The 27500-nt window shown below is 46.0% G+C and overlaps 1 protein-coding gene across 2 annotated transcripts in view; it reads right to left on the minus strand.

Moving 5' to 3' along the window:
• hbs1l (HBS1-like translational GTPase) overlaps window positions 1-27474 on the minus strand; it is a 41230-nt gene extending 13756 nt beyond the window's left edge. For both annotated transcript variants that reach the window (XM_080791629.1, XM_080791628.1), the window contains exons 1-8: window positions 27321-27474; window positions 24254-24319; window positions 22838-22972; window positions 18928-19194; window positions 8951-9062; window positions 7725-7906; window positions 6101-6266; window positions 4325-4442 (exon numbers count right to left, since the gene is read on the minus strand). In XM_080791629.1, coding sequence (XP_080647755.1) covers window positions 4325-4442; window positions 6101-6266; window positions 7725-7906; window positions 8951-9062; window positions 18928-19194; window positions 22838-22972; window positions 24254-24319; window positions 27321-27363 — 1089 coding nt within the window. In that variant the 5' untranslated portion in view covers window positions 27364-27474. The remainder of the gene's footprint in view (window positions 1-4324; window positions 4443-6100; window positions 6267-7724; window positions 7907-8950; window positions 9063-18927; window positions 19195-22837; window positions 22973-24253; window positions 24320-27320) is intronic.
• Between the last annotated feature and the right edge of the window lie 26 nt (window positions 27475-27500).

Consider the following 27500-nt stretch of genomic DNA (forward strand, 5'->3'; position numbering starts at 1 on the left):
ACAAGCTGACAATGCATCAACCTATTGGGTTTCCGCAGGAATAGGCAGAAAATATATCACCGAATAGTGTATGCAATTAATGCATTCAAAAGAGCTGAATAAATGTTTTATAGACCCGTAATAGTGATTATTATTTAAGTTGAGTTTTGCCATAACCATTTATTTTGCCATAAATCAGGTAGCTTTAACGTACGGCCATGACAGCAATGGTAGGAAAAAAGATGTATAATATAATTCATATTCGGATATTCAATGTTTTCGATGATTTATACATTGTATTCATACTAGGGTTGGATAATACTTTCCTATGGGTGTATACATTGTATTTGTACTAGGGTTGGTTAATACTTCCCTATAGGTGTATACATTGTATTTGTACTAGGGTTGGTTAATACTTCCCTATAGGTGTATACATTGTATTTGTACTAGGGTTTGTTAATACTTCCCTATAAGTGTATACATTGTATTTATACTAGGGTTGGTTAATACTTCCCTATAGGTGTATACATTGTATTTATACTAGGGTTGGTTAATACTTCCCTAGTACAAATACTTGTACTTTGTACTGAATCTAGAGCTCATTCTGTTTCTGATTATTCAGCAGCACTAATACAAGATGTAGTTTATGCATTCGGCCACCAGAGAGCGGCCTTCTCACGTTTATAACCAAGATTAAAGATGGCAGTGAATCAGCCTGTTTCAAATTCACTGGCATGATGGTTTAGTCCAGTTTTAGTCACATTGGAATGACTCTTCATTTAGTTTTAGTCACATTTTAGTCACCTGGAATGTTTCAGCGTTAGTTTTGTTGTAGTCGACTAAATAACATAGTTGTTTTTTTGGTCGACAAAAAATGCATTTTGCAGGAATTGATGCCGTCGTAGTGCCTAATTTTACAGGCTGAAAATAGCAGATCTACAAGCTTGTAGATCTGCTATTTTCAGCATGCAACAAAGTGTAAAATGTCTTCTGTTGGATCTCTTGTCGTCTATGTCAGACATTTTAGTCCAGTTTTTATTTGTCTCAGTTTTAGTCATCGTAGCTTAGTTTTAATTTAGTTTCCATTTTTGGTCATAGAATTTGAGTCGACAAAATCAACACTGTTTTAGAGAGAGGTGAGAATCAGAGCTCTGGATGGAGAGAGAGAGACAGGCTGGATGATGGAAGCATTTTTATTTTACTCGTGATCAGAGCTTCCGTTGCTCCAGACTGTACGACGGAAGCATTTATATTTTACTCGTGATCAGAGCTTCCGTTGCTCCAGACTGTACGACGGAAGCATTTATATTTTACTCGTGATCAGAGCTTCCGTTGCTCCAGACTGTACGACGGAAGCATTTATATTTTACTCGTGATCAGAGCTTCCGTTGCTCCAGACTGTATGATGGAAGCATTTATATTTTACTCATGATCAGAGCTTCCGTTGCTCCAGACTGTACGACGGAAGCATTTATATTTTACTCATGATCAGAGCTTCCGTTGCTCCAGACTGTACGACGGAAGCATTTATATTTTACTCGTGATCAGAGCTTCCGTTGCTCCAGACTGTATGATGGAAGCATTTATATTTTACTCATGATCAGAGCTTCCGTTGCTCCAGACTGTATGATGGAAGCATTTATATTTTACTCATGATCAGAGCTTCCGTTGCTCCAGACTGTATGATGGAAGCATTTACATTTTACTCGTGATCAGAGCTTCCGTTGCTCCAGACTGTATGATGGAAGCATTTATATTTTACTCGTGATCAGAGCTTCCGTTGCTCCAGACTGTATGATGGAAGCATTTATATTTTACTCATGATCAGAGCTTCCGTTGCTCCAGACTGTATGATAGAAGCATTTATATTTAATCATGATCAGAGCTTCAGTTACTCCAGACTGTATGATAGAAGCATTTATATTTAATCATGATCAGAGCTTCCGTTGCTCCAGACTGTACGACGGAAGCATTTATATTTTACTCGTGATCAGAGCTTCTGTTGCTCCAGACTGTATGACGGAAGCATTTATATTTTACTCGTGATCAGAGCTTCCGTTGCTCCAGACGGTATGACGGAAGCATTTATATTTTACTCGTGATCAGAGCTTCCGTTGCTCCAGACTGTATGACGGAAGCATTTATATTTTACTCATGATCAGAGCTTCCGTTGCTCCAGACTGTACGACGGAAGCATTTATATTTTACTCGTGATCAGAGCTTCCGTTGCTCCAGACTGTACGACGGAAGCATTTATATTTTACTCGTGATCAGAGCTTCCGTTGCTCCAGACTGTACGACGGAAGCATTTATATTTTACTCGTGATCAGAGCTTCCGTTGCTCCAGACTGTACGACGGAAGCATTTATATTTGACTCATGATCAGAGCTTCCGTTGCTCCAGACTGTACGACGGAAGCATTTATATTTTACTCATGATCAGAGCTTCCGTTGCTCCAGACTGTATGATAGAAGCATTTATATTTTACTCATGATCAGAGCTTCCGTTGCTCCAGACTGTACGACGGAAGCATTTATATTTAATCATGATCAGAGCTTCCGTTGCTCCAGACTGTATGATAGAAGCATTTATATTTTACTCATGATCAGAGCATCCGTTGCTCCAGACTGTACGACGGAAGCATTTATATTTTACTCATGATCAGAGCTTCCGTTGCTCCAGACTGTACGACGGAAGCATTTATATTTAATCATGATCAGAGCTTCCGTTGCTCCAGACTGTATGATAGAAGCATTTATATTTTACTCATGATCAGAGCTTCCGTTGCTCCAGACTGTATGATAGAAGCATTTATATTTAATCATGATCAGAGCTTCCGTTGCTCCAGACTGTACGACGGAAGCATTTATATTTTACTCGTGATCAGAGCTTCTGTTGCTCCAGACTGTATGACGGAAGCATTTATATTTTACTCGTGATCAGAGCTTCCGTTGCTCCAGACGGTATGACGGAAGCATTTATATTTTACTCGTGATCAGAGCTTCCGTTGCTCCAGACTGTATGACGGAAGCATTTATATTTTACTCATGATCAGAGCTTCCGTTGCTCCAGACTGTACGACGGAAGCATTTATATTTTACTCGTGATCAGAGCTTCCGTTGCTCCAGACTGTACGACGGAAGCATTTATATTTTACTCGTGATCAGAGCTTCCGTTGCTCCAGACTGTACGACGGAAGCATTTATATTTTACTCGTGATCAGAGCTTCCGTTGCTCCAGACTGTACGACGGAAGCATTTATATTTGACTCATGATCAGAGCTTCCGTTGCTCCAGACTGTATGATAGAAGCATTTATATTTTACTCATGATCAGAGCTTCCGTTGCTCCAGACTGTACGACGGAAGCATTTATATTTAATCATGATCAGAGCTTCCGTTGCTCCAGACTGTATGATAGAAGCATTTATATTTTACTCATGATCAGAGCATCCGTTGCTCCAGACTGTACGACGGAAGCATTTATATTTTACTCATGATCAGAGCTTCCGTTGCTCCAGACTGTACGACGGAAGCATTTATATTTAATCATGATCAGAGCTTCCGTTGCTCCAGACTGTATGATAGAAGCATTTATATTTTACTCATGATCAGAGCTTCCGTTGCTCCAGACTGTATGATCAGAGCTTCCGTTGCTCCAGACTGTACGGCGGAAGCATTTATATTTTACTCGTGATCAGAGCTTCCGTTGCTCCAGACTGTACGACGGAAGCATTTATATTTTACTCGTGATCAGAGCTTCCGTTGCTCCAGACTGTACGACGGAAGCATTTATATTTTACTCATGATCAGAGCTTCAGTTGCTCCAGACTGTACGACGGAAGCATTTATATTTAATCATGATCAGAGCTTCCGTTGCTCCAGACTGTATGATAGAAGCATTTATATTGTACTCATGATCAGAGCTTCCGTTGCTCCAGACTGTACGACGGAAGCATTTTTTATTTTACTCATGATCAGAGCTTCCGTTGCTCCAGACTGTACGACGGAAGCATTTATATTTTACTCATAAGAGCTTCCGTTGCTCCAGACTGTACGACGGAAGCATTTATATTTAATCATGATCAGAGCTTCCGTTGCTCCAGACTGTATGATCAGAGCTTCCGTTGCTCCAGACTGTATGATCAGAGCTTCCGTTGCTCCAGACTGTATGATCAGAGCTTCCGTTGCTCCAGACTGTATGATCAGAGCTTCCGTTGCTCCAGACTGTATGATCAGAGCTTCCGTTGCTCCAGACTGTATGATCAGAGCTTCCGTTGCTCCAGACTGTATGATAGAAGCATTGTGTACCTTATGAAGGGGATAAAGGGGACATGGTCCTTGTACCTGGGCAGCTCCAGTGATCATGTTGGGGATAAAGTCCTTGTGTCCGGGAGCATCCATCAGGGTCACCAACTTAGAGGGCGTCTCAAACTTAGTCAGTCCCACGTCCATGGTTACACCTCTGAGAGAGAGACATAGAGAGAGAGAGAGAGAGAGAGAGAGAGAGAGAGAGAGAGAGAGAGAGAGAGAGAGAGAGAGAGAGAGAGAGAGACAGAGACAGAGACAGAGAGACAGAGAGAGAGAGAGAGAGAGAGAGAGAGAGAGCCACAGATGTTACAACCTCCTCGGTGGGTAGAAGTACCCGTGTCTTCAGCATTGTTCAATAAAAAGCGTTTTAATCCGATCTGTGGCCATTTTTATCAGAGTTATATTGCACCAACCGATAGGAACCAAATGGACCCTTACGGGTCTGTGACTCTGAGAGTGTAACACATGGAACCAAATGGACCCTTACGGGTCTGTGACTCTGAGAGTGTAACACATGGAACCAAATGGACCCTTATGGGTCTGTGACTCTGAGAGTGTAACACATGGAACCAAATGGACCCTTACGGGTCTGTGACTCTGAGAGTGTAACACATGGAACCAAATGGACCCTTACGGGTCTGTGACTCTGAGAGTGAAACACATGGAACCAAATGGACCCTTACGGGTCTGTGACTCTGAGAGTGTAACACATGGAACCAAATGGACCCTTACGGGTCTGTGACTCTGAGAGTGTAACACATGGAACCAAATGGACCCTTACGGGTCTGTGACTCTGAGAGTGTAACACATGGAACCAAATGGACCCTTACGGGTCTGTGACTCTGAGAGTGAAACACATGGAACCAAATGGACCCTTATGGGTCTGTGACTCTGAGAGTGTAACACATGGAACCAAATGGACCCTTACGGGTCTGTGACTCTGAGAGTGTAACACATGGAACCAAATGGACCCTTACGGGTCTGTGACTCTGAGAGTGTAACACATGGAACCAAATGGACCCTTACGGGTCTGTGACTCTGAGAGTGTAACACATGGAACCAAATGGACCCTTACGGGTCTGTGACTCTGAGAGTGTAACTAACACATGGAACCAAATGGACCCTTACGGGTCTGTGACTCTGAGAGTGTAACACATGGGACCAAATGGACCCTTACGGGTCTGTGACTCTGAGAGTGTAACACATGGAACCAAATGGACCCTTACGGGTCTGTGACTCTGAGAGTGTAACACATGGAACCAAATGGACCCTTACGGGTCTGTGACTCTGAGAGTGTAACACATGGAACCAAATGGACCCTTATGGGTCTGTGACTCTGAGAGTGTAACACATGGAACCAAATGGACCCTTACGGGTCTGTGACTCTGAGAGTGTAACACATGGAACCAAATGGACCCTTATGGGTCTGTGACTCTGAGAGTGTAACACATGGAACCAAATGGACCCTTATGGGTCTGTGACTCTGAGAGTGTAACACATGGAACCAAATGGACCCAGTGTGTGTGTGTTTGTGCGTACCGGTCCCTCGTCCTCCAGAACCCAGTGTGTGTGTGTGTGTGTGTGTACCGGTCCCTCTCCTCCAGAACCCTGTGTGTGTGTGTGTGTGTGTGTGTGTGTGTGTGTGCGTACCGGTCCCTCTCCTCCCCGATCTCATCCAGAACCCAGTGTGTGTGTGTGTGTGTGTGTGTGTGTGTGTGTGTGTGTGTGTGTGCGTGCGTACCGGTCCCTCTCCTCCAGAACCCAGTGTGTGTGTGTGTGTGTGTGTGTGTGTGTGTGTGTGTGTGTGCGTACCGCTCCCTCTCCTCCCCGGTCTCATCCAGAACCCAGGCGTAGCAGAAGGAGGCCTTGCCAGCCTTCTTGGACTCGGCCTGGTACTTGTGCATGGTCCTCTGGTTCACACAGCCCAGCAGGTACAGCAGGTGACCCATCAGGGTGGACTTACCAGCATCCACGTGGCCTGGGGGAGAGAAATGACCCGTCAGAGTGGACTCACCTAGCCTGATTATCAGACTGGAGCTTTCTTCAAGCTTCAGTCTGACATTGTCTCCTAGTCTGAGCGATTTCAAGGGGGAGGGGATTAGAATTTCCCTCAACCAATGGTAGCCATTGTTGTTGTTTTTCCTTCCTTCTTCTGTGACAAGGAAGCTCTGAGCAAGGACTGTCTAAAGAGGACAAGAAGCGAAGACCGTAAGGGCGCCGCCATGTTGATCACATGGTGCTCCATGGAAGGAAAGGAACATGAGCAGTTGCAGACCAAGGCTGCATAAAGCCCATTGTGCATGTTTCTTTCCTTCCATGGAGCACCATGTGATCAACATGTCGGCGCCCTTACGGTCTTCGCTTCTTGTCCTCTTTAGACAGTCCTTGGCTCTGAGAAGGAAGTGAAGTGGTCACGTGACTCATGGGCTGCGCCATGACACTTTCATGGAAGCCAAACTACCCGGAAGTTTGGCAGAATGCACTGGAGTCAATGAGAGCTCAGTGACCAGCTCATGAACACTGGAGTCAATGAGAGCTCAGTGACCAGCTCATGAACACTGGAGTCAATGAGAGCTCAGTGACCAGCTCATGAACACTGGAGTCAATGAGAGCTCTGTGACCAGCTCATGAACACTGGAGTCAATGAGAGCTCAGTGACCAGCTCATGAACACTGGAGTCAATGAGAGCTCTGTGACCAGCTCATGAACAAACATTATTTATGAACAATTGAGACCTTTTGTAAAGTAATCACTTCTGGAAAATAACAGAAGACATTAATGTAACACATTAGTGTCTGCTGTGTTGTTATTCGATGTGTACACTGTGTAATCTTTTATAGAGCTATGGTATCTCTATACAAATAAAGTACAAAGTACATTTCTGAACGCACCAAGTATCGCGAGTTCTTCCCACCGTTTTCTGTCTGGCAGCCAAATATTGCGATACTTCGTAGCCGCTGCTGCTGTTTAGATCCTCAGATAAAAATAATTATATACCGTGCACATCGAGAAGTAAGTGATTAGAAAACAACCTGTGATAATTATGTCTTCTGTTATTTTCCAGAAGTGATTACTTTACAAAAGGTCTCAATGGTTCATGAATAGTGTTTGTTATGAGCTGGTCCAGCCGGCTCCATTCACTGCCACGTATTCATTGCACTTCCGCTGTGAGTTTGGCTCCCATGAAAGTGTCCGCTAGATTTGTGTGACTAGATTTGACTGAGGGACTGCCATTGGATTTTTTTCTTTTTGAGTTTTCGTTTTCCATGTCATGTCAGAGCAGGGAATCACAGCTTCAAGTCTACAAACAATCACAATCATTTTAAAGAGGGCTACTCAAAATGGAATGTTGCCCATTGTGTGTGCAGCGTGCATGCGTGCATGGCGTGCGTGCATGGCGTGCGTGTGTTGCGTGCGTTGCGTGTTTCAGACTGACCAATCACCACCAGGTTCAGCAGAGCCTTGCCTCCCTGTCTCTTCTCCAGCTCCATCTTGACGTTGATGTGTTGTTTGCTCTTCCCCCCCGCGGCGGGGGAGGGGCGGGGGGGCGGGGTCTCTGGGCGCCTGAGAGGCGTGGCCTCTGTCGTCATGGTTACGTCCTCGGGGACCCCGGGGCCGCTGAGGAATAAAAGATCAATTAAAAGCAATGTTGTAGAAGTGGGTCTTGAGCTGAGCTTTAAAAATGTCTACAGAGGCTGCCTGACGAAGGTACAGTGGGAGCTTGTTCCATGCCGTCGGCCCGTAGAAGCAAAAAGCTGCTTCCCCGTATTTTTTGGTTGCCATTTTTTTAGGCAAAGCGAGCAGGCCAGCAGTGGAAGACCTTAGGGGGCGGTTTGGGACATATTTAGGCAGGCAGTCATGTAGGTAGGAAGGTGCGAGACCATTGAGAGCTTTATACACAAGTAAAATAATTTTAAAATCAATCCTAAAAACAACCGGAAGCCAGTGCAGTGAAGCCAAAACTGGAGTAATATGTTCTCTCATCTTAGTTCTAGTTAAAACTCTGATTGCTGCATTTTGGACAAGTTGTAATCTGTCAGTTGTTTTCTTAGGCAGGCCAGAAAAAAGTGCATTGCAGTAATCAAGCCGAGAAAAAACAAAGGCGTGGATTAGCGTTTTTGTATCGTCCAAGGACAAATAGGCTCTGATTCGTGCAATATTTCTAAGGTGAAAAAAGGCAATCTTGGTGACATGATTAATGTGTGAATTAAAATTCAATTCAGAATCAATAATGACCCCCAGGTTCTTTACTGTACTGTTACTTTCTACAGTCAGGTTACCAAGTCTGCTTATTATTGATTCTTTCTGCTCACTAGAACCGATTATGAGAACTTCAGTCTTATCCTCATTTAGCTTGAGAAAGTTCTCACTCATCCAACATTTGATGCTAGACAGACAGACAGGTCAACAGCGGGTCTAAAGCACAGGGATCATCTGGAGCCACAGAAAGATATAGTTTGGTATCAGCATAGAAATGAAAATGTATGAGTCTGTAACTCTGAGAGAGTACAAATAACTTCTCACAGTGGTTCTCACAGGGTTTAACCCACTGACATTTGTAGAATCTGTTCTCAGATCTAAATGGGTGCGTGCGTGTGTGTGTGTGTGTGTGTGCGTGTGTTATAAGGGTGCAGTTCCAGTTTGCTCCAGTGGGGGGCGTACCTGAGTGGGACGTCAAAGCCCATGGTCTGTTTCTTCCCAGAGACGGTCATCCGGGCGACCTTCGGGACGACCTCTGACTCCAGCTTGTTCTGGGATAGGTCACGACCTTTAGCTGGACACCAGACAGACAGACAGACAGACAGACAGACAGACAGACATTAATATTGTGTACCCACAATTACACGTAACTCGAGAACCGTTCACTCCACAGACTACAAATTCGATACCCCCCCACCCCCCCGTGGGTGCCGGGTGCAAGGGGGGGGGTGCAGTGCCCACGGTTGCCCAGAAACTCCCCCAAAAGGACCTGATCACCTCTAGATCTCCATATATGGAGCGGGCCTGTTGTGACGTCTCCATATGTGGGTGTGCCTGACAAATAACTGATCTACAGAGCTGATCTACAAGCGCCTCAACGCGTCGCGCTGTGACGCGTCGAGACGCTTGTAGATCAGCTCTTTTCGGGGCGCAACACAGCACTCTTTAGCTAGTGGAGATGAGATGTTTGTAACGACATGGATTTATAAACAAAATGTGTTCAACGCAAAATGCTGCGTTCAAGTTCAGGAGACTTCGGACAAAAATAAATTCTCCTGAACGCTGCCTTCCTTCCTTCTGGCATGGAATGGAATGGAATGGAAAGGAGAGGCATTTCTTTCACCATGTAGTAAACGCTGCATTCGGGGTCTGGAGAGAGCAGTTGTTTTACAGACGGGGTAAAGGGGCAGTTGTTTTACAGACGGGGTAAAAGGGGCAGATGTCTATGTGTGCACGTCAGTGGGTAGTGGGTAGTTACAGACGGGGTAAAGGGGCAGTTGTTTTACAGACGGGGTAAAAGGGGCAGATGTCTATGTGTGCACGTCAGTGGGTAGTGGGTAGTTACAGACGGGGTAAAGGGGCAGTTGTTTTACAGACGGGGTAAAAGGGGCAGATGTCTATGTGTGCACGTCAGTGGGTAGTGGGTAGTTACAGACGGGGTAAAGGAGCAGTTGTATATGTGTGCACGTCAGTGGGTAATGTAAAGTGCACGTCAGTGGGTAGTGTAAAGTGCACGTCAGTGGGTAATGTAAAGTGCACGTCAGTGGGTAGTGTAAAGTGCACGTCAGTGGGTAATGTAAAGTGCACGTCAGTGGGTAGTGTAAAGTGCACGTCAGTGGGTAATGTAAAGTGCACGTCAGTGGGTAGTGTAAAGTGCACGTCAGTGGGTAATGTAAAGTGCACGTCAGTGGGTAGTGTAAAGTGCACGTCAGTGGGTAATGTAAAGTGCACGTCAGTGGGTAGTGTAAAGTGCACGTCAGTGGGTAATGTAAAGTGCACGTCAGTGGGTAGTGTAAAGTGCACGTCAGTGGGTAATGTAAAGTGCACGTCAGTGGGTAATGTAAAGTGCACGTCAGTGGGTAATGTAAAGTGCACGTCAGTGGGTAGTGTAAAGTGCACGTCAGTGGGTAATGTAAAGTGCACACGGCAGCAAAGAGGAGACGAGGAGGATGTTGTGTTTTATAACCCCTGGGGGTTGAAACAGCCCAGCGTACGTTTGGTTTCATTCATCCCTCCAGGTCTTTAAAAACGAGACCAATGACCTTTTTGTGTCTTTCTTTCTTTCTTCATAAACTGTCAAAGTCATCCATCCGTCTAAAGGCAAACACAGCGTTGAGTCACCGAGAGAAGGCTCTATACCCCCAGGGAGGGACAGACAGGCAGACAGACAGGCAGGCAGGCAGACAGACAGGCAGGCAGGCAGACAGACAGGCAGACAGATAGACAGACAGACAGGCAGACAGACAGACAGACAGACAGACAGACAGACAGGCAGACAGACAGGCAGACAGACAGACAGACAGACAGACAGACAGACAGACAGACAGACAGGCAGACAGACAGACAGGCAGACAGACAGGCAGACAGACAGACAGGCAGACAGACAGACAGGCAGACAGACAGGCAGACAGACAGACAGACAGACAGACAGGCAGACAGACAGACAGGCAGACAGGCAGACAGACAGGCAGACAGACAGACAGACAGGCAGACAGACAGACAGGCAGACAGACAGACAGGCAGACAGACAGGCAGACAGACAGACAGACAGACAGACAGGCAGACAGGCAGACAGGCAGACCCCAGGGCTAGGCTGTTCCTCCAGGATGTGTGTTGGGATGAGGGGGCGGGGGGGGTCTACACAGCAGTGACTCCCAAACCTGTTCACGTCGAGACTCAAGGACCCCCAAATCCTACCAGAAATGTGCCACGTCTCTGTCTGTCTGTCTGTGCATGTATGCTAGTAGAACGCTAGGCTACATGGCTGCCAGTCTGTATAGTTCCATCTTCATCCTACATGTATGCTAGTAGGACGCTAGGCCTCATGGCTGCCAGTCTGTAGTTGGTACGTTTGCTCGTCAGTGACACTGGTGTGTACAGTAAACTGCCACGACAGCACACCATCTTCCATCTCTCTCCTATCTTTGACGTGTCACAACTCTTCTACTCTACGGCTCTGGATCGACGGCGCTATTATTATTATTATCATTATTATTATTGATTACACCGTCATGCTCGTTTGAGGACAGGTAGAGAGCAGAGCGTATACATGTTGCTGAAGGTTATGTTATTTTGTCACCCGAATCAAAGACACCATACAGCGTTGTTCATCCCATTGTAAATAAACTAGCCACACACACACACACCCCCCTCGGGCTGCAAACGGAGCACAGGATGGGACATGGGCTCTGCCCAGGATATGCAAATATGACCCATCCATCACCCCCCCCCCACACACACACACACACACACACACACAAACACACGCACACACACACACTGTGACTCACACAACTCATCTATGTAATAATAAACTTTAAACTTTGTAGGGGTCTTGACTTGGCAGTGTTTAGGTACAAACACAGACCAATTGATAACGCACGCAAGCAGCCACACATGCACGCACACACGCACACACTGGCCTCTGGGGCCTAAAATCTGACAGAATGTTTTGCATTAGTTTATTTGGTTATCATCATTAACCTCATTAAGATTCTAAATCACTAGTTCTTCTCAAACTTTGTTTTATTTTTTTATCAAGATCACTAAAAAGGTGACAGCAGCTTTATACATCTATGGTTTAACCCATTCAGTGGCTGTTGAAAAATAGCAGCTCTACAAGCTTGTAGATCTGCTTTTCTTGTATCGCGAAAATGTGGTGCAAATCTTTGAACACATATTATTCCATTCCAGAGATCCATTGGCATGGAGTATCCAGACACTAAAACATAGACACTAGAATCTAAAACCTAATATTACTAGTTGTGTTCAGTATTCCCAGACACATAGGGGTAAGAATCTAAAACCTAATATTACTAGTCGTGTACAGTATTCCCAGAGTCATATAGGGTAAGGCCCTCATTTATCAACCGTGCGTACGCCAAAATATGGGGGCACGGCGAAATTACCGACATTTTCAGCATTTACCATTTCCGGCAAAGCTTGAAATTGAACTTGAGTAGGACAAAAAGTCACGTCTGGTCGGGAGCTGTCGTACGCTTTGTCCTCACCAGTCGTTCTGTGGTAGAACGGCGGAGCAGCATTGTTTGACCAGCTGAGAGGCTGTCACAGGCATCTAAACATATGTATTCACTCCTAAAATGTTAATATAAAACTGTCTGTGGGCTACATGTAAACAAAGAAAAAGAAAAGAAAAAAGTAATAGACCTACAAGATGTGTCTTTGTGTCATATGAAATTAAATTAGTAGGGGATTTCCAACTTTACAATTAAAATCGCGCTTGATGCTTAAGCCATTTAAACAGTGTTTTGCATGAGCGCATGCCGGTGCCCCCCCCCCCCCCCTGGAAGTTACGTCCATGACACGATGGATCGAGAGGCCTTTGCAGTGCTGCAGCTATAGTCAAGTCTACCAACCAACGGGTATAGGCTGTAGTGCCAATCTACAGCCATGTCTTTCTCCAGTTACATCTCGCCGTTTTAAGGATAGACCTGATGTGTCGCTCGAATGCCAAATGTGCCGTGCCGGCGTGCCAGCGCAAGTAAGATATATTCACTATGAGAGGACCATGATAAGGTGGCGTCTATCATCACCCCCAGATATTTGGGGCGTGTGCAGCGTGCAGCCAGACAGGTTGATGTTTGGAGTCGAGCCATCACCGTTTCCTACGTAGGAGGCGGAGTGTCAGGAGACACTGATTGGCTAAGAACATCTTTATATGTGCCCGCACACACACACACAGCCTCCACGCTCGCTCACTGACATTTACTTCCAAGAGCTTCCTGCTGAAGCGAGCGCACGCACCATCGCCATCGTGGGTGGACAAAATAAGTTAAAAACATTGGCCGAGGCGGGAAAACTAATTAATTAATTAACTACATTTACTGAGGACCCCTGGGGGGGGGGGGGGGTCACCTTGAGAACTAACTATATCTATCAATAAAACCTGCTCAGTCAGCACATCATCACCCCCCCTCTCCTCCTCCTCCTCTCCTCCCCTCCCCTCCCTCCCTCCCTCTCCCACCCCAAGGTGCACCTGTGCAAAGTTTACACCCCCCCCCCCCCCCACACACACACACACACACACACCACAGAGCCTGAAGGCTCCTCACGGGAGGGTAAACAGTTACAAGTTCATTTTAGAGACAGACTACTGCTACTACTGCTACGAACTATTGAACCCTGCAAACCCTCCCGCGCGCTCAGATCAGCCCACGCAGGGAAGCTGGAAGTACCCTCACTAAAAACGCTCCACACGTCCCAAACTCTTCTCCCTTCTGGCTCCAAAATTGTGGAATGAACTTCCCATTGCAGTCAGAACTGCAGCATCACTCCCGATCTTCCGCCTTAGTCTGAAAACCCACCTTGTCTGACTCCATCATGGCCCGTAGAACTTACCCCAGAGCGGGCTCGCAGCTGACCTGACCACAACTCTCTTGCAAATGTGGGACGACCCGGTTCAGTACAGTTAGTTTACCTCACGCTGACGTCTCAACTGGAAGTGAAGGGAGAGAGAGTGAGAGCTCAGGAGGAACTCGAGGGAGACAAATATCCTACACTCGATCTCGTGGTGCTTTGGAAGGAGAAACTCAAACGTCATTGTCGGCCCCACGCAGACGACTCAGCCCGACTCTGTTCACACAGAGCTCAGGGAACCAGATATGTAAACAAAATGACACGAGGTCATTGAACTACTGACAGAATACTTCTATTTTTATGGAAGATTACTTCACTGGCAAACTACCACACACACACACGCACACACACACACACACGCACATGCACACGCACACACACACACACACGCACACACACACGCACATGCACACGCACACGCACAGAGAAACACGCCCAAACAGGTGTTTTTTCAGAGTACATAAACGAGGGCGTCTTTATTTCTAAATCTACCAAAAGAAAAAAGAAAAAAACACACATCTGGCATTGTGTTGAGGACACACCCACCTGTCAATCAAACACCTGTACATCACAGCGTTAAAAAGAAAACCTCTAAGAGCAGACAGAAGCATTTACATGAGATAAAGAATCATTTACATAAAATAACAGCTCTCCTTTCTTACATGTGTTAAAATATGTCAATACTGCAGTTATTGAGACAGTGTGTGTGTGTGTGTGTGTGTGTGTGTTTTTCACACAGAAATGTTCAAAAAAAAGTTGTTTTTTCACCCCAATAAGATTATTTTATTACAATCAATTATACAAAAAGCAAAAGTAATAATTAATAAAAAGCCAAATGGCCATGCTCCCCCCCCCTCCCCCCCCCCCCCCCCCCCCCCCCCATGTCCCTGCGTACAAAAATAGAAATCACGTTTTAAAAAATGCATTAAAAAAAGAAGAAAAAAAGGGTAAACAAAATGTTCCAACACCTAATCGCTAAAGGATAATGTTAGTGGTTATTAAATAACGGCTGGTGTGATTTCTGACTATTAATTATGAAGCTGCCATTTGACACTCGTCTATGTCATGATCCCTGGTTTAACTAATTTAGACCCGAGTTAAAAACATTCATTTTGAAAGAATATATATTCAAAGATTTGAGCCACATTTTTACGATAAAAAAATTAATAGCAGGACCTACAAGCTCGTAGCGCGCCTCTCGGTGGCGGGCTATGAGCTTGTAGATCTGCTATTTTTCAATTGCTAAATTATGACATAATGTTTAAAACACCAAAAGGGGTTCCCCGCCCCAAAATGGGTAAAAGGACAACTTTAATTTTTTTCAACCAAGGCTCATGTTTTAGGAGGTTGTTTTTAGCAGGGCTAAATATGTCTTTTTTTACAAAATGTTATAGCGATTTATTTATTTATTATTTACTATAGTCCTAACTAGACCCCAATAAATTACATCTGGCCACAAAAGATCACAGGATCTACTGAATGTGAAGGTAGCCTACTGGGGGGAAGTGTCAGTATGTCAGCTCAATATGTCAGTTTGACACATTCAGTAGATCCTGTTGATCTTTTGTGGCCAAATGTAATTTATTGGGGTCTAGTAGGACTATAGTAAAGAATAAAAAAAATTATCGCTATAACATTTTGTAAAGAAAAACATATTTAGGCCCATGCTCGAATGCCCCCCTGTAAAAAACAGCTAAAATCCCTAAAACGAAAGAAAGCAGAAAATGAAAAAGAAATTACACTCACCTTTTACTTTCTCTTATAAAAACCTAAAACATGAGCCTTGGTTGAAGTTGTCCTTTAATCATTACGTTATGCTTTAGCTGTTGAAAAACAGCAGATCTACAAGCTCGCATAGCGCGCCACCAGGTCTGCTGTTTTTTGAGAAATCGTGAAAATGTGCCGCAAATCTTTGAATATATATTCTTTCAGAAAACATGTTTTATTTCCATGTCAGGGTTTAAAGGGTAAGACCACTTTTTTTGAGGTTTGGGTTGTGTAGTTACTTTGCCATGATGCAACTCCAAATGTGGACAATAAATAAAAAAATAACTGCTCCAGTGATTAGAAATTGATAAATCAAAATATGCTCCTCATTGACTTACATTGTAGCTAAAACAGCTCTCAAAGTCACTCTTTTAGTACGTAAACAAACACAAACAATGTTGATTCAGACAATATAGAGCACCACCAAAACTCATGTGGTTTAATTTTTTCATTAAAATGTTAGATTCCTGTTGATTTTACTATTTGAAGATCTGGATCCGGATCCAGTCCGGGTTTTCTTCCCAATAAAATGGACAAATCAACAGGAAGATAACATTTTAATGAAAAAATAAAACCACATGAGTTTTGGTGGTGCTCTATATTGTCTGAATCAACATTGTTTGTGTTTGTTTACGTACTAAAAGAGTGACTTTGAGAGCTGTTTTAGCTACAATGTAAGTCAATGAGGAGCATATTTTGAATTATCAATTTCTAATCACTGGAGCAGTATTTTTTTATTTCTTGTCCACATTTGGAGTTCCATCATGGCAAAGTAACGACACAACCCAAACCTCAAAAAGTCTAAACCTTTAAATGTAAGACTATTATTATGACTCATTATAACGATGCCTTCTGATTGGCTGGTCAGACTCATTATAATGATGCCTTCACACTCGTGGAATAATTAATGTAAGACTCATTATAACAATGTTTGTTGATTGGCTGGTCAGACTGTGTAGCCGCTTTGATTGGTTGTCGGGAGCGCGCAGCCGTTTGGTGATTGGTTCTCCTCCTGTGTACACAACAAGAAGGGGCGGCGGCTCCCACCTCCTGCCGGCCCGGCAGCGTCCAATAGTCTTCCTTCTACCGGGTGAAAGCCTTCTTCTGATTGGCCCGCACGACGTCGTCGGGCGAGGGCGTGTCGAAGCGGAAGGGCGTGATTGGCTGCGGAGGAAGGGGGCGGGGCTCGTTGTCCCGTTGGCGCGTGCGTATTGGGCTGTAGGCCAGCGACGCCCCGTAATCATGGAGACCACGGAGGGAAGTCTGGGTCCTCTTCCTGTTAGCGGGGTTAGCGTTAGCTTTAGCCACGCTAAGCGACAAGGCCGCGGCGAACACCGACGGACGAGCGAACATGTTGGCCGAGAAGACTGTCCTCCCAGACACCGGGACTGCGCCTCCAGACACCGGGACTGTGCCTCCGGACACCGGGACTGTGCCTCCGGACACCGGGACTGTGCCTCCGGACACTGGGACTGTGCCTCCGGACACCGGGACTGTGCCTCCAGACACCGGGACTGTGCCTCCAGACACCGGGACTGTGCCTCCAGACACCGGGACTGTGCCTCCAGACACCGGGACAACTGTCCTTCCAGACACCGGGAGTGAGGTCTGAGACAGACACACAGGCTGTGATAGGCCTGGAGGCGGTCTCACTGCTGGTTGGTTGGACCGATGAGGTAGGGCCAAATGGGACAGAGAGAGAGGCCCACCCAGAGGCCGACCCAGGCATGGCGGTCCACCCAGAGGCCCACCCCCTCTCAGCGTGTTTGTGTCGTGATGCTGGGAGACCAGCTGAGTCAGTGAAAGAGGCCCACCCATAGGTCCACCCAGAGGTCCACGCAGCTTGTTGTCATGATGCTGGGTGGCCAGCTGAGACAGTGAGAGAGGTCCACCCATAGGCACACCCAGAGGTCCACCCAGAGGAGGCCCACCCAGAGCCCCACCCAGAGGAGGTCCACCTAGAGGTTGTCCACCCATAGGTCCACCCAGAGGCCCACCCAGATGTCCACTCAGCTTGTTGTTGTGATGCTGGGTGGCCAGCTGAGACAGAGATAGAGGTCCACCCATAGGAGGCCCGCCCAGAGGTCCACCCAGAGGCCCACTCAGAGGTCCACCCAGAGGCCCACTCAGATGCCCACCCAGAGGCCCACTCAGAGGTCCACCCAGAGGCCCACTCAGAGGCCCACCCAGAGGCCCACTCAGAGGCCCACCCAGAGGCCCACCCAGAGGTCCACCCAGAGCCCCACTCAGAGGTCGACCAAGAGGCCCACCCAGAGGTCCAACCAGAGGCCCACTCAGAGGTCCACTCAGAGGCCCACCCAGAGGCCCACCCAGAGGCCCACTCAGAGGTCCACTCAGAGGTCCACTCAGAGGTCCACCCAGAGGTCCACCCATCTTGTTGTCATGGTGGTCTCTGTGGAGACCGGGTGTGGCGCTGTAGAGGGCGGGGCTGCGGGCCGAGTGCTCCTGCATCAGATCGGCCAATGAGGGGCTTCCTCTCAGATCGGCCAATGACGGGCTTCCATTCAGGCTGCTAGCTCCTCCTCCTCCTCCTCTTCCCCCACAGCTCTGATGGGCGGAGCTTAGGCCTGGCGGAGGAGGAGGGGGAGGGTTGCCTACCGACAGGCCTCTCAGCGAATCGGAGAGCAGGAGGGAAGAAGGGGGAGGGCTGGAGGAAAGGCCCGCCCCCAAACCCTTCTGCTCGTGCTCAGACATGAGCTGGGCCAGGGAGAGAGGAGCGCCATGTGACCTCGACGGGGCGGGGCCTAGCGACGAGGCGGGGCCTAGCGACAGGGCGGGGCCTATCGAGCCGCTAAAAACGCCAGCGACAGTTTGAATCGGACCGTCTCTGACCGATGGTTCAGGTTCAGCGATGTTGTGCGTCTTATTGTGTTCTGTGTGTGTGGTATCGCCGTGCGGTGTGTGTGTGCGGTCGTGCGGTGTGTGTGTGCTGTCTTGCGGTGTGTGTGTGCGGTCGTGCGGTGTGTGTGTGCGGTCGTGCGGTGTGTGTGTGCTGTCGTGCGGTGTGTGTGTGCTGTCGTGCGGTGTGTGCGTGCTGTCGTGCGGTGGGCGGGGTCCTTACCTTACGAGAGCCAATAGTGGTTGAGAAGAGAGGAGGAGGAGGAGTTTTGGACGGCGGGGGGGGGGGCAGATGGAGAGGACAGGAAGAAAGGGAGAGAAAAGGCATTTTGTTAAACATGTGACTTTTTTAGCAACATATTAGCAACGCACGTTAGCAACACGTTAGCAACACGTTAGCAACACGTTAGCAACGCAGGGCGGCGCCTCAGGCGTACCTTTCTCTGGTCGCGACGGGCCAGCAGACGACGACGGCTCCCGATTGGTTGTTCTCTGCGGTAGAGGCGGTGCCTTGTCCTGATTGGCTGCTCTGGGAGGCAGCGGGAGGGCCAGGGGGGCGGGGTTTGGGCTCTCCTCGGACAGCACGGCGTCCAGCGCCCTCTGGTGGTCGAACCCGCAGCGCACGGCCGCCGCGCTCAGGACCGAGTCTGGGACGGCGTCGCCCAGAACCGCTCGCATCTGGTCCAGACACGAAAACAGCTGAGCTGGAATATTTATAAACATATGAAGCATATGTTAATATTTATAAACATATGAAGCATATGTTAATATCTATAAACATATGAAGCATATGTTAATATTTATAAACATATGAAGCATATGTTAATATTATAAACATATGAAGCATATGTTAATATTTATAAACAAATGAAGCATATGTTAATATTTATAAACATATGAAGCATATGTTAATATTTATAAACATATGAAGAATATGTTAATATTTATAAACATATGAAGCATATGTTAATATTTATAAACATATGAATCATATGTTAATAATTATGAACATATGATTTAATTAATTTTAAATAAAATTAATATTTGCGATTGCAATTTCACTCGCGATGTTTTCTTTAAATCACACTCGTGTGAAGTGAGTGCATGATGCAACTCCGTGGACCGCGCCCAGGGTGCCGGCCCGGTTCAGGTGAGCCGCCCCGCGTCCCAAACGGTTGATACATGACACAGTTAATGTGTGGGGGTCTCTCTACTGTACTGTACAGTCACTGTACTGTACCGTCACACCCGAAATCATCATATAGGGCCTATACAGTTAGTATGTGTGTGTTAGGGCTGACCCAAAAAAATCGATTAATCGACGTTCAATCGATACGCACGGGAATCGATTTTTTAATTTTGAATCGAATAGTCATAAAAAAAAAGCGGACGCTTTTGGTCCGCGAGACGGCCCCATTTGGTCCGCGAGCCACGCTTGCGCCTCGCAGCACCTCGCAACGCCTCCTCTTTCCCCCGTGTTAACAACAAGGAAGGCAACTAAACAAGTGCAGCTGCAGTCCCAGGAGCCAGGAAAAATAAATCGAAAGTGTGGTTGCATTTTAAAATACCCTAAATAAAGGTTGTAGGCTACACGAGAGTGAAAATGACCGCTGGGAAAATCCCTAATTGAGAGTGTAGGCAAGCGCACCACAGCTCAGTGGACATTAAATATAGGCTACCATGTTTGATAAGTCATCTAAACACATTACTTACACCCAAATGAAAATATAAACTTCACAGATTATAGATCACTTGGAATTATAACAATCTGTTGAGTATTGCCTGAATAATGCCACTATAAAATCCCAACTTTTATCGATGCGCCATTGTGCTGAGAACCTTGTGGAGCCTGGCGGCGTACATTATACTTGTGAGGACCTGCTTGGATTCACATGGAAAATTCAAAGATCTGCAATCTCATGTGCTGCGTTGTGCATATTGGCCGAGTATAAGAAGCGGAGCATCTCTCCAAAAACATCATCATTCCCCATTTACAACTCTGGTCAGAGAGTGGGTCCTCCAGCCATAGTCAGCCTAGATGCGGACGCAGGGAAACAAATCCAGGATGCCAGGGTGAAAAACTTGATCTGGCTGCTCACCAGGATGTCAAACCCAGACGACCAAACTATCAGCAGTTGGACTGGATTTAACATCCTCATCCGCACTGACATACAAGTCGTCCAGGACACTGTGGGCTACCTACCAACAATCAATGCCCCAGCTACTGATATGTCGACTGTCAATGAAATCCTCACCCAAACTCTGAACATCATGGAGACCTTGGAACTGAACGAGATTGTCTGTGTCTTTGACCAAGCTCTCTACGCCAAGGCCACAGAAATCACTTGGAAACATGAGAAGTTCAGTAACATCATATTGAGGATGGGAGCGTTCCATACCATCTGCAACTTCCTATCGACCATTGGGAAGAGGTTTCATGATGCTGGCCTCCGTGACCTGTGTGTGGAGTCGGGTGTCATCGCAGAAGGCTCCATCACAACCGTGCTGTCAGGCTTCACAAAATTATAATGTAAAATTGTCTATGAGGCCATGATGAGGCTAGCATGGAAGGGGTTTCTGTCATGGATTCAGGTCAACCACAGAGCAGAGGTTCAGCATCTGGAAGAAACCCTGAAGATCATATCAGGTTTCCATGATCTGGTGCCACAGACAACCTTCACAGCGCAGCTTCACAACATGACAAAATGTGTGATAAATATGGAAAAGCTACTCCTATGGATGGGTTATAATATTCATTTGCGTATATTGATCCTATAAACAATTTAATATAGGTACCGGCCGTCCACCTTTTCGTTAACAAACTTGTTCTTCGGCAAGCAAGCCCACCCATTTGATACCATAGCTCAATTTTGGGACGCTGGCTCATGTCATCACTTATCACATTTCTGACAGTATGTCAGGAGGTACAACCACATGTTACCACTCAAATCGAAGCTTAGAACGATGGGCAGCTTTCTATTGCCATTAGAAACATGTTGGGTCTCAGCATACACTTTTAAAATGGGTATATTTACTAGCTTTTTTCAAAATCATCATATTTGGGATGGAAATATTGCATTAAAATGCCATTTAAGCATATATAGAAGTTTTGAACAAGTACAATAACCATTCCAAACAATGTCCCATGTTTTAATTATGCAGAAAAGTGGTTTCATTAGTCTTGACACAAGTTAAGGTTCAAAAGTTATCCATATATGTGTTAGGACATTTTGATGGTGACAATATAGGGGTCCACATATTCAACGCATGATAACCACCACTAAGCTACGAGATTGCAATGGTTATCATGCCAAACTATAAAGTAGAGATGTACAGCTAGTCAGAAAATCGAAAATAAAATTGCCCACCCTTTGGATGCATAACGTGCAATTTGGGGATTTTGGCTCATGGCCTAATATTGGAGCAGGTGCTGGCAAATAACTAATTACTGTAATGCCATGCAGTGAAGTTGCGCAAATGTCAACTCAATTAGCAAGCGGAGCTGCTCTCATGCACTCTGCACTGCAGTCTGCAGCACAATGACTGCAGATCTCTTCTTAAAGTTTACTTATTATGGTTTACTTTCAACCATAAAATTATTGACAAACCTTGGATTATAATTCTTCATCGACCAACAGCGCATGCAGCATGACTATGAGGTAACTTAACTATGTGGGATTTCTCCATCGGCATTGCATAGCTTTTTCCCATGCGCATCGATAAAAGTTGGGATTTCACTAGTGGCATTATTCAGGCAATACTCAACAGATTGTAATAATTCCAAGTGATCTATAATCTGTGAAGTTTATATATATTTTTCCCATATTTCCACATTAACTTTATGATCAATCAAATCAACCGTGGTTGATTTTATTTCTGACAAGTGTCAGGCTTAAAGAGTTCATTCATGTTCACGCCACGGTATAATATTTACCCCCGCTTGGGGCCTCAACCACTGAGGGGGCCTCGTCACAGGGAGAAGATTATTTATTTTTAATGTATCCCCTATCCCTTACATGGGCTACTGGCCTCATGTGGCCCCCACCTAGTTTCTTAATTTTGATCTCAAAGTGCACCAGATTGAAGCATTTTGATGGCAAATTTACAGATTTTTCTGGACCCCGGGGGGGGGGGGGGGGGGTACAGAATATTATGTTGCTTGGGGCCACAAAAGGCCTAGAACCGGCACTGTCCATGGGTATAATATTTACCCTGCTCCAGGGGGCCCATGGGTATAATATTTACCCTGCTCCAGGGGGCCCATGGGTATAATATTTACCCTGCTCCAGGGGGCCCATGGGTATAATATTTACCCTGCTCCAGGGGGCCCATGGGTATAATATTTACCCTGCTCCAGGGGGTCCATGGGTCCCGGGGGGTCCACGGTAGAGGTGGGGGTCATCTCTTCATCCTCCTCCTCGTCAACTCTCTCCACGTTGGGATGTTGTTGTCTGTCTCTGGACGAGTAGATGAACTGAGCCGCTGGAATATATTAAATATATACATTTACATAATGGTTAATATAACCCTAACCCTATTTAAATATATTAAATATATACATTTACATAATGGTTAATATTATAATATAACCCTAACATTAAAACCACTATCTACAACATGTTGTCTGTCTCTGGAGTAGATGAACTGAGCCGCTGGAATATATTAAATATATACATTTACATAATGGTTAATATAACCCTAACCCCATTTAAATATATTAAATATATACATTTACATAATGGTTAATATTATAATATAACCCTAACATTAAAACCACTATCTACAACATGTTGTCTGTCTCTGGAGTAGATGAACTGAGCGGCTGAAATATATTAAATATATACATTTAGTATTTATCACCGGTGTCATTTCTCACTTCACTTGCCGTTGTTCTGTCCCCTGTACCATGTCGATCTGTTCCTGTACTGTGTTTTTGTATGGGCGTAGTGTTGGGTGCCTGCACATTTGCACACATGGCATCAACGCATGGTGTTGTGTGCAGGCACACTACACTTTGTCCTTTTTATCATTCATTTTTTAGAGCCTGCCCAACAGGGACTACAGATGAAATTTAGCTTCGGCTAACTCTGGCCCATTTACATTGATGTGAAAACTGACATGTTGATTAATGAGCTTTGTCCCTGTCAAATAAATACATTTACATAATGGTTAATATAACCCTAACATTAAAACGTTTACAATATGTCCATTAATTAACATTATCCAAATGAATTCCTTTAAAAAAATAACATTTTGGAAAAAATAGACAATTTAATGTTTAGGTGCCCACTCTTCCTGCACCCTTTTGCAATGTGAAATGCCACTGAATCTGTAGGCCTAATTCTTTACCATTTAGAATCTGTAGTCCTAATCCTTTACCATTTAGAATCTGTAGGCCTACAGTCACTCAATAAGCAGTGTACAGTACAGTATAAACCCACCTGTAGCAGGAGAGATGCAGTAGTCAGTAGAAACACTACATTAACCCATTCTGAACGGGAACCCATTTTGGTGTTAGCATCATGTTATGCTTTAGCTATTGAAAAATAGCAGATCTACTCAAATAGCAGCTCATAGCGCGCCACCGAGTGGCGCGCTACGAGCTTGTAGATCTGCTATTTTAGAAAAATCGAAGAGCGACTGACATAGAAGACATTTTTAGAATCTGATCTCAGGTCAGAATGAAAACTGTCAGGATGTAGAAGACATTTATAGAATCTGATCTCAGGTCAGAATGGGTTAACAGTACAGTAATAAACCCACCTGTAGCAGGAGAGATGCAGTAGTCATCGTCGACGGAATGACCGTACATGTCGTCATCGTCGAAGTCTGTGGAGGATGAAGAACTAAATGTTATTATCTTATATATAGGAGAACTAAATGTTATTATATATATATATAAACATAACATAGGCCCCCATTGAATGGCATTTTTAATTCTACCTCTGGGACCCCAATTTATATTGTAAAATTAATGCTAATTTAACTATGAGAGTGTACAAATGTGCATTTGTACACTCTCAGAGTTACTGACCCTTTATGGGTCCATTTGGTTACAAACTAGCTGGGTCCCCCCTGGGACTCCCTCAGGGACCCCTGGGGGTCCCCGGATCCCCTGGGGGTCCCTCAGGGTCCCCTGGGGGTCCCCGGACCCCACTTTGGGAACCACTGACCTGCTACTCTCACTCTCTTCACGTACTCTTTCACTGCTACTCTCACTAGTTGCTACTCTTAAAAATCACACCCGTGTGAAGTGAGGGGCGCTCTTATCATTCATCGTAGACGACCTGGTCAGGAGGAAGAGCAGGTCGTCCAATCAATGACCCATGGGTCGGCGGTTCGAATCCCGGCTCCTCCTCCTGTCTACACGTCGAAGTGTCCTTGGGCAAAGACACTGAACCCCTGATATATTTTACTGATGGTTGTTCTGTATAAAGATTCTTTTGTAATTTATCCTGATTTATAATGTTGTTTGATGTATTGTTTTTTGACTTGCTCTCAACTGTATTCGGAGTATAAATAAGGGTGATGATGATAATGTGTAATAAACTTTGTGAACCTTTAGCGTGATTCTGTCTCGTTATTGTTCTCCCGGGCCCGACACCGCCGTACCAAAGGAATACTTCAACCGGATTATCACACACCACCCAGCCTGGTTCTGTCAGAACCACACACCACCCAGCCTGGTTCTGTCAGAACCACACACCACCCAGCCTGGTTCTGTCAGAACCACACACCACCCAGCCTGGTTCTGTCAGAACCACACACCACCCAGCCTGGTTCTGTCAGAACCACACACCACCCAGCCTGGTTCTGTCAGAACCACACACCACCCAGCCTGGTTCTGTCAGAACCACACACCACCCAGCCTGCACACACCACCCAGCCTGGTTCTGTCAGAACCACACACCACCCAGCCTGGTTCTGTCAGAACCACACACCACCCAGCCTGGTTCTGTCAGAACCACACACCACCCAGCCTGCACACACTACCAGTCTGTCAGAACCACACACCACCAGTCTGTCAGAACCACACACCACCAGTCTGTGAGAACCACACACCACCCAGCATGGTTCTGTCAGAACCACACACCACCCAGCCTGCACACACTACCTGTCTGTCAGAACCACACACCAACCAGCCTGCACACACTACCTGTCTGTCAGAACCACACACCAACCAGCCTGCACAGTGCACACACTACCAGTCTGTCAGAAGCACACACCACCCAGCCTGCACACACTACCTGTCTGTCAGAACCACACACCACCCAGCCTGCACACACTACCTGTCTGTCAGAACCACACACCACCCAGCCTGCACACACTACCTGTCTGTCAGAACCACACACCACCCAGCCTGCACACACTACCTGTCTGTCAGAACCACACACCACCCAGCCTGCACACACTACCTGTCTGTCAGAACCACACACCACCCAGCCTGCACACACTACCAGTCTGTCAGAACCACACACCACCCAGCCTGCACAGTGCACACACTACCAGTCTGTCAGAACCACACACCACCCAGCCTGCACACACTACCTGTCTGTCAGAACCACACACCAACCAGCCTGCACAGTGCACACACTACCAGTCTGTCAGAAGCACACACCACCCAGCCTGCACACACTACCTGTCTGTCAGAACCACACACCACCCAGCCTGCACACACTACCTGTCTGTCAGAACCACACACCACCCAGCCTGCACACACTACCTGTCTGTCAGAACCACACACCACCCAGCCTGCACACACTACCAGTCTGTCAATACAACAAAATGTAATTATCTTGTTCTCTCATCCATCCATCCACCACAGTACAGTACAGTACAGTACAGTACAGTACAGTACAGTACAGTACAGGTGTTATTCTCTCATTAGCAGTGATTGTACAAACAGAGAAAAGCTCAGCTTGCTTTGATCCAGATGTCATTCATCTGTTGTGCCTCGTCAGCAAACTCCACTTCTCACAACAACCAAACACTACAGCCGGCACATATGGGTCCATTTGGTTACATTACACCCATAATGTACCGTCTACTGTCTTCCCACAACAACTAAATGCCTATAACAGGCATTAATGTTGGCCTAAGAGTTCATTTGGTTACATCCATTCCATAGTGTAACTGTATATTTCTCACAACAACATAGCTGTCATTTAAGGGTCCATTTGGTTCCACTCATACATAGATACATTGCACATACACCGTGTGTGTGTGTGTGTGTGTGTGTGTGTGTGTGTGTGTGTGTGTGTTGCCAATTTTAAGTGACACGACTGCCAACCTTATCTACAAACCAGCTGCTAACTTCACTTAGCTTCAAGCTAATGGAGGTTAGCTTAATTTGCCATGGAACCGGACGGGGATGCCGTTAGCCGCATGATATGCTAACGACAGCCCCGTCCACTTTAACGGGGAACTGAAGCTAATAATGCTAACGACAGCCCCGTCCAGTTGAATGGGAACTGAAGCTAACTGAAGCTAACCGGGGGTTAGCTTCAATTCCCATTGAACTGGACGAGGCTATCGTTAGCGCTATTAGCTTCAGTTCCCCATTCAAGTGGACGGGGCTGTCGTTAGCATTATTAGCTTCAGTTCCCCATTAAAGTGGACGGGGCTGCCGTTAGCATTATTAGCTTCAGTTACCCATTAAAGTGGACGGGGCTGCCGTTAGCATTATTAGCTTCAGTTCCCCATTAAAGTGGACGGGGCTGTCGTTAGCATGTCGGCTAATAATGTGTTTAGCTGCTTTGAGGCCTGTTGGGGTTTGTTGTTTATAAGTACAGTTTTATAACATTCAACAACGTTTAGTTCGTTTATTTACCTTCGTCGTAGTTGTATCCTCGGACATTCCTGTGTCTGGACATGGTGTTGTGATTTAAAGGAGTTTAAAACAAGGAGTTTAAATGTTGTGTTTGTGTTGTTTTATTAAACATGTGAGTGTGTGTTAGCCTGTCTATCTTACTGCTGCCGCCATGATGCACAGCACGTCACAGCCTCCCTC

The sequence above is a fragment of the Protomyctophum bolini genome (assembly GCF_963924005.1).
Source record: "Protomyctophum bolini genome assembly, chromosome: 19".
Classification (NCBI taxonomy): Eukaryota; Metazoa; Chordata; class Actinopteri; order Myctophiformes; family Myctophidae; genus Protomyctophum; species Protomyctophum bolini.